The 12253-nt window shown below is 46.6% G+C and overlaps 2 protein-coding genes across 2 annotated transcripts in view; one reads left to right on the forward strand and one right to left on the reverse strand.

Moving 5' to 3' along the window:
• Positions 1 to 12253, reverse strand: part of rps23 (ribosomal protein S23) — a 223989-nt gene that overhangs the window by 103391 nt on the left and 108345 nt on the right. The window lies entirely within an intron of this gene.
• slmapa (sarcolemma associated protein a) overlaps positions 1 to 12253 on the forward strand; it is a 69759-nt gene that overhangs the window by 35712 nt on the left and 21794 nt on the right. The window contains exons 5-14 of the mRNA XM_064305858.1: positions 850 to 912; positions 1315 to 1410; positions 1693 to 1764; positions 1916 to 2056; positions 2308 to 2445; positions 2828 to 2996; positions 3336 to 3386; positions 5894 to 5956; positions 8498 to 8557; positions 10643 to 10717. Coding sequence (XP_064161928.1) covers positions 850 to 912; positions 1315 to 1410; positions 1693 to 1764; positions 1916 to 2056; positions 2308 to 2445; positions 2828 to 2996; positions 3336 to 3386; positions 5894 to 5956; positions 8498 to 8557; positions 10643 to 10717 — 928 coding nt within the window. The remainder of the gene's footprint in view (positions 1 to 849; positions 913 to 1314; positions 1411 to 1692; positions 1765 to 1915; positions 2057 to 2307; positions 2446 to 2827; positions 2997 to 3335; positions 3387 to 5893; positions 5957 to 8497; positions 8558 to 10642; positions 10718 to 12253) is intronic.

The following is a 12253-nucleotide window of genomic DNA, read 5'->3' on the forward strand; positions in this document are numbered from 1 at the left end:
GGGAAATGCTTGATGGATCTGCATTAGAAATGCGGGCGTGTCTGGGCCCCTTGTGGAGTCTCTGTCCGCCCCCTCGTCAGAGAAAGGGGCGGGGTTTGTTTTACGCTGCAAACCCCAGTCTGTGTGAGCGGCTCATAGAGACGCCTGAACGCTCTCTGGCTGCAGCATCTTACTGTACGCTTTTGCACAATCACTGTGGGGGACGCGCCCATGCAAACCCGCCATATTGATGTGCACCTGGCCCAGAGACCGCGTCACCTCTGTGCGTTATAATGTGAAGCCGCGGTTCTTTGGGTCTTCCCTCTTCTCCAAGCTCTCGGTGCCACACACACAGTTTTAGGGCCTTTCGCTGTTTCACTGCTGACCGAAGGCCAGCCGCTGCAGCAGCCCTGGCTGAGGCAGGCTTCATTAGGAGATTACATTCTGTGGAGGAGGACAGGTTTTACCACTGCTCCACTCTGAGGAGCTATACCATCAGCTGCTGCAGAGAGTCTTGTGCAATATATCTATCACAAAGATGCACCCACGCACGCACGCACACGCGCACGCACACACACACACACACACACACACACACACACACACTCTCTCTCTCACGCACACACACATATATATAGTACTTGGATGCATACATTACATATTTGTTTTGATCTTTAGCTCTGAGAGGTTGTTGTTTAAGTGTGGTCTATTTGCAGCGTAAGGGCTGTTTATCTCCTGTGGGTAAATCGGGCCCGGCCGAAGCCTCTAAATCCTGACACGCATTCCTGGCTGGCGTGTGGTCTGGGTTTGTGTTGCGTTGGGAATGTTTTAAGTAGCGCTGCTTGACGTAAGTTTCCTCTCTCCCTGCAGGTTGCCGCTAATACGCCCAGTATGTATTCTCAGGAACTGTTTCAGCTTTCTCAGTACCTACAGGTACGGCTCCACACCGCCCTCTGCTGGCTCCCCTGGGTCTCTTCTTTTCCTCCTGGCTCTTGTGTCATGTGTTCCACTTACATCATTCTCACTCTGTCGCTGTGTTGTTACTGAACATAAAATTCATTCCGAAATGCGTATGTTGCCTGTGTTTAATGGAGTTGTGTTTCAGTCACAGCTTGATGTTTTGTTATAAGCTTTAATGTCTTTGGAATTCTGTCTTTCTCAGCTGAACTGGTCTTCTAACCCACATTTCCTCATTATCTTAGACAAGTACTTTGCAATGACCTATGTCATTAGTGCGCTTTAGTGCGTGTGTGCGCGTGTATGCATGTGTGAGTGTGAACGTGAGGGCGTACGCATGCAGAGAGGCTGACCCCGCCCATGCCTCTGCTCTCTCAGGAAGCCTTACACCGGGAGCAGATGCTGGAGCAGAAGCTGGCCACACTGCAGCGGCTGCTGGCCAGCACACAGGAGGCATCTGAGAGCAGCTGGCAGGTACCAGTTACCCCCCTCACCCCCATTACTGCCCCCTCTCACCCCCTAACCCCCTTTACTGCCCCTTCTCACCCCCCTAACCCCCTTTACTGCCCCCTCTCACACCCCCTAACGTCCATTACTGCCCCCTCTCACACCCTAACCCCCTTTACTGCACTCCCTCACCCCGCTCTAAGGGACTGACACAGCAGTCACTACAGGCATCAGGGTTATATTCTTTTTTGGTGAGCATTGAGCGGTGTTAGCATTGCATGTGTTAGCGCCCTGCTTTGTCTCCTTCAGGCTTTGATAGATGAAGACAGGCTGCTGTCAAGGCTGGAAGTGATGGGGAACCAGTTGCAAGCATTTTCTAAAGTAAGTCTTACTGGATCTGGAGTTACAATGCAGACATACATATGGACGAACACATCTGTGTACATTCTTACAAAATGGTTTACATTATGCTTGCAGAATTGCCTGTTTGAAGCATCCAAGTCATATTATTGAGCTTCCGACTTTTTTTTAGAACCAAACGGAAGATGGCATCCGCAAGGAGCTTGTAGCCTTACAGGAGGACAAACACAACTACGAGACGACAGCCAAAGAGTCCCTGAGGCGGGTCCTTCAGGAGAAAATAGAGGTGGTCAGGAAGCTATCAGAGGTGGAGGTGAGCGCCCCCTTCAGGCCAGCAGTGGTACACACCTGGCTCAGAGAAGTTCTAAATACTTTAACCCTGCAAACGGGGGCAATTCCTGCAGAGGAGAACTTATTTGATTGTATGTTTTGATTATGTGTGTTTGTTAGAGAGTCTCTAAATGAGAACATTTTTAGAATGTACCAGCATCAGAGGAGTCATTTAATATACGTATTTGTCTGCAGTCTGGAGGATAGGCAGTGAACTTGCTGTGTGTGTTGCAGAGGAGTCTCAGTAACACAGAGGATGAATGTACTCACCTGAAAGAGATGAATGAACGCACACGCGAGGAGCTCCGGGAGCTGGCCAACAAGTACAACGGAGCGGTCAACGAGATCAAGGACCTGACAGACAAGATAAAGGTGTGTGTGTGTGTGTGTGTGTGCACTGGGGTCTTGTATGTGTGCGTTTGTGTACTGAGGTTGTGTGCGCGTGCGTGTGTGTGTACTGATGTTGTGTATGTATGTGTGTGTGTCTGTGTACTGATGTTGTGTGTGTGCGCGTGTGTGTACTGATGTTGGTATGTGTGTGTGTGTGTGTGTACTGATGTTGTGTGCATTCACCGAGGTGCTGTGCGTGCGTGTGTGTGTGTTGAGCGAGTTGCTGCGCGTACTGAGGTTGTATAAGTGTGTGTTAATCGAGGCGCTGTGTGTGCGTGTGTGTGTTGAGCGAGTTGCTGTGCGTACTGAGGGTGTATAAGTGTGTTAATCGAGACGCTGTGTGTGTGCGTGTGTGTGTGTGTAGCTGGCGGAGGGCAGGCAGGAGGAGATCTCTCAGAAGGGGCAGAGTGAGAAGAAGGAGCTGCAGATGCGCATTGAGGAGATGGAGGAGAAGGAGCAGGCTCTCCAGGCCCGCATCGAGGCCCTGCAGGCCGACAACGACTTCACCAACGAGCGGCTCACCGCTCTGCAAGGTCATTACTCCGCTCTTCCCCACCGACACACAGCAAGCCCAGGTTCAGCGCCTGTACTGACCTTTAGGGCCAGTGACAATGCATGGGCTTCAACAGACAACTGCATCCTAAACAGGTTTATGTGCTCAAAGAGCAGTCAACGTTTTACAGATGCTAGTGCTACACTTGAGACGAAGAAGATCCAGGGCTCAGACTGCTTTAAATGTGTGAACAGAGACAGGCTGACTGATGTGCTCATGCTGGTTGTTTGGCCTGAAGTGCATGAATGGCGCTCCAGACTGTGTCCCCGGCTGCTCTGTAGTCACCCCCCCCACCCGTTGTTCTCGTTGTCCTTTACAGTCCGTTTAGAGCAACTTCAGGAGAAAAACGTAAAGGAGAACAACAGCTTAGGTGAGTGTGTTAGCGCTGCTGCCTACGCCGCCCTGTTGCTCTCCCTGCACTAACTCTGGCATGATGGCTCTCTCTGTGCTGTCTTCAGCTCTGTGTCTCACTCAGTCCTTTTGCTTCCGCACTGATCCGTTTGCTCAGAACATCCGCACCGTTTGGCTTCACCCTGGCGTTGGGCGGGAGGTGGGCGGGGCGGTCCGGCTCAGTGGGCGTGGTCTTAAAGCTACCCGTCTGATTTAGTTTGCGGTTGTTCTATCTCCTGGGTGATGGGGGATTTGACGTGTGGAGGTGATGGTTTACAGCTATGTCCGAGGGAGTAGAGTTGCTCTTCTGCAGATCTGAGTTGTCTTAAATTAGACACGATTGTGAGTTTGCCTGGACGTGCTTAAACCAGAAAAATACTAAAAGAACAATCTGGGATGGAAAAAAATGTAAAATGAGGGAGAAGACTTCCGTAAAGCTAATCTTGTTACCGTGGATGCCACTCCATGCCCTTTTTTGGCCTCTTTGGAACACACCTTGCTGCCACAGCAGTGCAGATTTCCCTCTTATACCGTCTGTCTGGTCATCAGGCTTTTTTTAATGAGGAGCTACCTTTGTGAGAGGAAAAAATATTGGAACGCTTATTTAATTTTTAAAATAAAAAACCCTTACTTCAAATAAATATTTGAAGTAAGGGTCTATGCAGGTCTATAAGTATCAAAAGTATCTATAAGTGTCAAAAGGCCAAAAAATAAAAAGTAAAGGGCTCCATTTATTGAAAATGTTAGAAGTGACTACCACCGACCCATTTTAGCCCCACGTTTCAGCCTTCGACTTGCGTAAACATATCATCGGTAGCCACTGTTCTAATGGAGCCGTTTTAACGTTTTCACTCTGAACTGGAGCTCTGATGGAGGCTCGTTGGGGACTTGGCCTTCCTGGCAGGCCTGACAGCTCAGAGTGACGCAGTACAAACGTGCGGTGTTTTAAGTGATTCGTGTTGAGTGAAAAGTGCGACGTTGGTTTCCCGCCCCATTACTCCGTCGTCCTCACGCTGCGACGCTCATCGCAGCCTCCCGTGGGAGGGCTGTTCAGACATTTTGTCCTCTGCATGTAACCCGTACTGGCTCCATAGGAGCAGTGGGCAGCCACAGTGCAGCGCTCAGGGATCAGCTCCAGCTCTGAGGCCAGTGCCTTGGTCAGACGCAATGGCAGGAGGATACCTAACCTGACGTGCAGGGCTTTTGGTGTGGGAGTAAACTGGAGTGCCCACGCAAACACAGGGGGAACATGCAAACCCCACGCAGAGAGGGATCCTGGCGGCCGGGACTCGAACCCGAAACCTCCCTGTGAGGCAGCATTGCTGAGCGCTGCACCTCCGTGCTTCCCTCTGAGGCACGTGATGTCGCTGCTGCTTCTCACTCCGTACTGTCACAGTTCAGATCCTGTAGAAGAGCATGGGGCCTTGCTCTGAAACAGTGCCTTAATAGGGTGAGCTACCCAACAGTACAAGTGAGACTTCTAAATGCGGTGGACTTGATGACAGTTTGAAAACAGTCATACAATAATAAATTAAAATCCTTTCCCCGTCTTGTATTGCAAACTTCCTGGTCTCGGGCCTCTTTCAGACATGGAAACAGGACCATGGAAACAGGAAGAGCTTTTCTCCTGCGGTATTGTGTGAAGGTAGACTACATTGAGCTCATGCAGTTCACATTTAGCGGAGTGCATTGTTTTAGTATCAGGGCAGTGTTTTTCCATTGTCTGTGCGTGGGCATGTGTAGTTGTGTCTGGAGTGGGCTGAAGCTCGCATTCTTTGCAAGGCAGGAGTCCCGGCTGTGCCTCCTGTGTTTAAAGCTTCTCCTTGCAGGCTGCAGCGGCCACCAGGGGGCGCAATGTGCCCAGGCAGAGTCTACCCCGATACTCTGACTCCGCAGAGTCATCTCGGGGGGGACAGGCCGTGTCCGTCACAGCCGGAAGGCCAGTTTGTCTGACAGTGCAGGCCTATGTTTAGCTCCTGTCTCTAGGACGTTTCCATTCATGAGGCACTAGTGAATGTGGAAGTTTCAGAATGGCAGCAAGTGTTCAGACTATGCTTTAAAGGCAAGTGTTCAGTCTCTCTGCACCTGGTCTGACACAGGGGCTCTGATAGTCAGGTGCTGCTGTGCACCATAAAAAGTGAATGCGCTAGGTCAGTGCAGAGGTCAGAGGTTAAAGGGCTGGTGTTCCTTCAGCCAGCCCTGTCGAGGCTTCAGATTGGCCCGCGGGCGTCCTTAGTTACCGTTGTCGTTGATGCTACCGCAGGTGAGCGTCTCCCGGGAGTCAGCAGGCGGGGGGTGACGTCTCGTCTGTCTGTCCGTGTCCGGCCTCTGCGTGTGTCTGGTGCCGTGTGATGTCGTGCCCTGTAGGTCTGGCTTTGCGCATCGCAGTGGTCTCTCATTTTGACCCTCCTTTTAACAACAAGGAGTGGATTTCATATGCCAATGCTGATGTTAATATTTAATGGAAGGTTTTTCTTTCTTTGGTAGAACACTTTCTATTAAACAGTGGAGAGGACTGCACTTTTATCCAGCAGTTCATTGAGTGCCAGCGTGAGTACCCCCCATTCTTTCCACTGCCTTCTCTAGCCATCCTAATTCAGGGTCATCTAATGGGGCGGGGCTTGGGGAAGAGGCATTTTTGGCAGACCTCCAGTCCAAGAAGGAAAGGCCTGTATAAGGTAGACAGCTCTACATTGCACATGTGAATATTGTGGATACTTTTTTTTGTCATCATCTATGACTTTTTTTCCAGTGAGGCTTTAGCCTGTAGCCAGTAGTGTCTGTGGGTAAATAACTGCAACGTTTTATTTTATGATGTAAATAGCTGGTTTAGAGTCGCTTCCTGTGTTTCTGCCTTTCTGCCTGCTTGTTATTTTATCTCTTCCGTTTGGCTCTTATGCTGGCCGAAAGCAGGTTTCTCACATAAGCGTGCTGTTCCACACAGGGGGGGTGATTAAATAAGCTCAGCGCACAGTGTGTGTCATGGTGTAGTGTAACAGGAGGGATAATTAAGCTCTCGCCACACAGCATATATGTAATGTAGGGGTGGGTGATATGGCCTAAAATACAACTTTTCAATCTGAATTAACTTGAGTGCTAATTCTAGCCCACAGAGATACAAAACCTGTTCCAACCTTGCAAAACTTTTTTTGCCAATGTTTAAAAACTTATCAACTTTTCTCAGATTTTCAGAACTTTTTTCGAACTCTTGAATTGCGTCAGATATGTCAGCGTAATGAAGCTCGCAGCATGATTTAACTGTACGTGTAAAGCAGCCGTGTGGTTTTTAATCTTTGTTGCTGTGCTGTAAGTCCTGTTTTACATCACTGGGCCGAGCCTTGCCGTCGCGCTGTGGCGCTGTGCCGGGGAACGCCTGGCTTTTCTGCATTTAGGCTGCGTCGTGACATCACGAGGAACCTTTCAGGAAGAAACCCCGTAACTGGTTTTATGTTCTCTGCAGTTGGTTAGCACTTATTGTACGTCGCTTTGGATAAAGGGTCTGCTAAATAAAATTTAATGTAACTGTGCAAAGGAAGGATAAAGCATTGGGTTACAGGGCCCAAAAGGCTCTATTTGTAACGCATAAAAAGGTCACTGTATATAACGAATCGTGCCTCGTGAAAACTGGACAAAGATCTTAATTTATGGAAAGATATGTGGAAATAGATTAGTCTCTATAAAGGGTCCAGTGTGTCTACAGGATGAACAGTTGGGTTCTTGGAGAGAGCTCGTACTGTGTCAGAATTTAATTTTTTTGGCCTAGATTTTATGCACTGTTCAATTTTTTACATGGGCAGGGTTCCAGACCCAGTTTATGTTCGCTGGACCCTACAGGGAAATGTGGCGCTCTGTTCTACATCAGAAGTAGCGCTTGCCTCTACTAAGCAGTGTCTTTCCTACAGCTCTTCATTAATGAATGAGAGCAAAGTGCTTGACTCTTGCTTAAGGCAGGTCCTGAAAGACACTGGAGGGAGGTCACTTTTCACAACTGCTTCAAATGCTTCAAATTTTTTAAAAACCACTCATCGAACATAAACAGAATATGGAAACAAAAATGGAACGGAAGTATTTGGACTGTGTGAGGGGAGTGACGAATGTCCTTGAAGTCTGTGTTGACCCCAGGTTGAGGAGAGATGTTCTGACTCACTCATAGCACGCATCGTTCGCGTTAGCATTTATCTGTGACGAATTAGCATTCAGCATTCATGTTGCCATTTATCTTTAATGAGCACTTCTCATTCACCGTTGCGTTTGTCTGACTGATTTCCTGTGGCTAGCCTCCGTTTGGTGTGTGTGGTTGTCCTGTACGTGGCTTGGTGAGCCTCCCTGGCAGTGGGAGGAGGGGAGAATCTTCTCCCTCGTGACATTGACTGGTGCGTAGGGACGCCAGCTGCCTCTCCCGTGCGTCTGATGTGTTGGCTGTTTGATGCATTTATTCATTTGTGTATTTTTAAAACGGTTGCTGAGGTTTACTCTCAACGCAGAGTCATCCCGACTCTCTGCCGCATTGTCAGTGTAATTGCTCCAGTGTGAATACGCCTTCTAAATGTGTGTGTTCTGAATTCATGGTCTAAATGTGGGAGGTGCCTGGGTCCTGCATGCCACTCAGTCTTTTCACCCGTCTTGCTCAAGTTTTTCTTTTAGGGACTGCTTCTTCCGTTTTTTTTTTTTTTTCTTCTTCTTCTTCCATTTTTTTTCCCCTAAATGTTTTCTAAATGATAATTCCCACTGTGTATTTCCTTCTGTATTATGAACTTCTTTCACTGTGATAATGGGCCTATATATTAATCTGTTTAAAAAAAAATGATGATACCCAGTGTTTGTATTAAATGCATTGTTTCTCACAGGAATTAACTCATTTACAGCGATAAAGGGGGTGTGGTTGTGGTTTGTGTACTATATTGTATATATGTGTATGTATACTATGTATCTCAACTTTATATACTTTGTGTTGTTCCCTTTTTATCCTGGGAGTCAAGGAGGCAGAAAGGAGATTTTAATCAAGTCAGAGATTGTGTTAGGGGGGAAAAGGGCAAATCGCTGGGTGCCTGTGCTTCATATTTACCAGGAACACTTTGTTGTCCCAAACAGCTGTGAAGCAATTAAAAGAGGCTGTGGATTCCTCGCTGACCAAGATCCCAAACTTTGATGGTAAGATGAGCATCTGTTCCCAGGATGTCTGCCAAGACAGCACTTCTGGGCAGAGAGCAATTTGCAGGGGGGAAACTTTCTAAAATTGGCCCAGCCCCCTCCAGCTGTTGCTGCTCGCCCTTGCTGCCCCTTGGTGTCTCTGTGGCAGTTTGTCAATCCATTACTGTCAACACACATGTACAATCGCACTCGCATACACACTCTAAGTCTTGCATATGTGTGCATGTGTATATGTACATACAGTGAGCTCAATAATGTTAGGGTCAAAGACATATTTTTACTTGATTTTGCTCTGTACTCCACAGTTTTAGATTTGTAATCAAACAGCGCATATGTGGTTGAAGTGCAGATTCTCTGCTTTTATCAAAGGATATATTTATACATTTTGGTTTCACCATGTAGAAATTACAGCACCTTTTTATACATAGTCCCCCCATTTCAGGGCACCATATCGTTTGAGACAAATGGCTTCCTAGGTGTTTCTGATTAGTCATGTGTGTTCAGTTGCTTCCTTAGTGTCAGCAGCTAAGCAATAAGAAACCCAGAGACAGCAAACACATGTAACATTACAACCTAAAAGCATCAGCTGATGGATAAGTTACGAAGAGTCTATAAATATAAAAAGGCCAGTATTAAAATGTAAAACTGAGTAAGAGCACCTGCACACTGAGTGCTTGTTTGAACAGGATGTTGATGCTAGAGCCAATTGTATGTCATCTTGCAGAGAGTCTCCATGATGCTCATGATACTGGTTGCATTTTCAGAGTTATAAGAGACTAAATCAACCAAACCGTCTCGCACACAGTTTGCTTTGTACAATGGTCTTTGCTATTTGGTTGCTACTTGTTCCAACCAGACCAGTTTCTTTTTTTGTGAGCAGTTAATAAATATGTAGATATGCTTCGATACACTTAAATACACATACACAAACACTCATTTTCTTGTTTTGACAAGTAAATTAAAAATGTTAAGTTGGGATTACATTGTCTTGTACCGATTCCAAAAAGTGTTTAATTGCTGGTCAGTTCTATATTTGGGTTTGTGTGGCATGTCAGTAGGTCTCATCACAGTAACTCAGAAGAGCTTAGATGGCCATGGCTGGTATTATGGGAGTGTAGGTGAAAACCAGGCCTGTCATCAGGCCGGCGTCTCCAATATTTGCTTACATATTCAACTTAGCCTGGCATCTTTCTAATTTTTACTTCTTGGTAGAGGTTCATTCTCGTTCTTGGCATGCTGGCTATCTTCGTAGATCGTGCCTGCATTCTTGTCCAAATTATTCATTTTTGTTTGTCATGCAGATCATATTTGTCTACTAATGCTAGCAGTCTTTAAGTATGTTGACCAAAGGTCAAACATTTTATTTGACAGAAACTAGCATGGTTTGTATGCTTGCGGTCTCGATTGAGTATGAAATGAAATGTATCTTAACAATCTCTCACGAATTTTAGTTTAGTTAAATTTGCGTCTTCTCGAGACGTATTTCAATTTTGGATGTAATGCCATTTGTGCCCAAGCAAATGCCACTGAAGCTTTGTGTTGTTAGCTAGAAAGTCTGAGAGTGGTTTGCTTCTGTTAGTCAGCATGGCCTGTAAGTCCTCTTAGTCATGCCTAAAACAGCTGTTGGTTGTGTTGCTTAGCAATAAGACAGAGTTATCTGCACTCATGTGACATGTTGGTGCACTGTTGGGGTTGTCCAAAAATGTCCATGGAAACAAGGCTGTTTCTGTTTATTCATTTGGCAGACGCATATGTCTGGTAAATTGGTCATTACGTTACAGAAATGCAATTTACAGTGCAAATTCAGATTTTATACCTTTTTTGGTTCTGTTTCATTCTGTCTCTCTTTTCTGCATTCTGAGTCTTCCCTCATTTATTTTTTTGGGGGGTGTAGTGTAGTGCTGTGACTGCCTGCATTTAATATTTAAGTCACATACAAGTGTTCATATAGTTTCAGCTGGTCACAATGCTTTAGTTATAGACTGTTTGTGGGAGAGTGACCTGAATCTGATCTCAGTCTGAAAATGTGTTATTTGTATGTTGTTGCATTATGGAACCAACCCATGTTTGTCTTTCTGCTTTAAGAAGTTATAGATGCTCATCTCCAAAACAACCAGATGTCTGAAGAGAACAGTCTGGACAGCCCAGAGAGACTGAAAGGTGAGGTCCTGCTGTGGCGGTGTTTTTCGAAAGCTATGAGCACTCACATCAGTGGAAACTGCACAAAAGGCGTGTTTTGCTACCCACGACTATTTTCAGCAGAATGTTTCGGTCGTTTGGTTCAGATCACATCTCTATATAAACCTACGAGAGCTCATTAAAGTCTCCCTGCTGGATTGGCAGGAAAGTGGTTAACTGCGCTGGACTTGTTCAGGCCTTCAGGGCGTTGTGTATTTATAAATCCGTTTCCTGCCTAATCCCCGCACCTCTTTCTGTTTGAAGACTGAGCGATGCTTTAAACCTCCAGCATCGGCTCATAGGTGTCATTCAGGTGGTTTTGAATCTGCGTGTTAGGGAAGGCATTCCTCTTCAGTGGCCACAGGGAGGATTTAACACGTTGGTAAACCCAGCCACTTTTGTAGGTTGCATCAACTCTGCATGCTGTAGTCTGTTTGGCGTGTTTCAATCGTTGTAACCGTAGTTTCTTTCTACAGCTAAACTTATTGATGATGTGCATCACCAGAATGTCATGGATGAAAATAAGCTTGTAAAAGGTTTGCTTTTGCACGTTTGTCCTACTGCGCATGCGTCTGGTATGGCGACTGCTACTGTGAATTAATTTGGTTTGGTTTTGCTGGCATTTGAACCACGCGACTGATTGTCCTAACGTGCTGCCGTTGCATGCAAGCCGGTGACCAGTCTATGGGCGTTAGCGCACGCCAGCATAATTCTTGAGTGTAAACCAGTGGGGTGCAGAAATAAGGACTGTAGCCTTTTTATTGACTCCTGATTTGTAGTTGCTTTCAAAGACGTCACAACCCAAGTCCCACTGTGTAATCATAATAGAAACTATTATGCATTGCTATTTGGTGTATTCTTTTCGTGAACAGTGCGTTTGTGTGTGTGTGTGTGTGTGTGTGTGTGTTGTGTGTGTGTGTGTGTGTGTGTTGTGTGTGTTCGTGTGGTGTGTGTGTGTGTGTGTGTGTGTGTGTGTGTTCCCTGTTCTGATAGGGTCTGTGTCACAGTGTCTGGCATGTCCTGATTCCAGAACCACCCGCTCAGACTCTGGACTGCCCGTTCCCAACACGGGACATTTCCTACGCAGTTTCTGATTGGCTGCAGCGTTTAATGCGCCCTTTGTTGTGAGCCACAAGGCTCAGCTGTGTCCCTCCAGCTCCACGGTTTACAGTGATGAGGGAAAGAAGGGGCGGCTGTGTTTCTGTTTTCTACCTCAGCGCTGGGGGATTTAGCCAAGTGCCATTCAAAGTGATTGGGACTAGTACTGCCTCGTTGCCATTTAGAGGCACTTAATCTACCTGCAGAGATCAGATTTTTCCTGTACAGTCACTTTGTGGGGTTTGTTTTGGAGCTCTCTCTTTCTCTCTGTCCCTCTCTTTCTCTATCTCTTGCTTGCTCTCTTTCTCCATCCCTCTCTCTCTTTCTCTCTTGCTTGCTCTCTCTCTCTGGTTCTCTTTCTCTCTTTCTCTCTCTGGCTCTCTGGCTCTCTCTCTCTCTCTCTCTCTCTGCTCTCTCTCT

This window comes from Anguilla rostrata, chromosome 13 (genome assembly GCF_018555375.3).
Source record: "Anguilla rostrata isolate EN2019 chromosome 13, ASM1855537v3, whole genome shotgun sequence".
Taxonomy (NCBI): domain Eukaryota; kingdom Metazoa; phylum Chordata; class Actinopteri; order Anguilliformes; family Anguillidae; genus Anguilla; species Anguilla rostrata.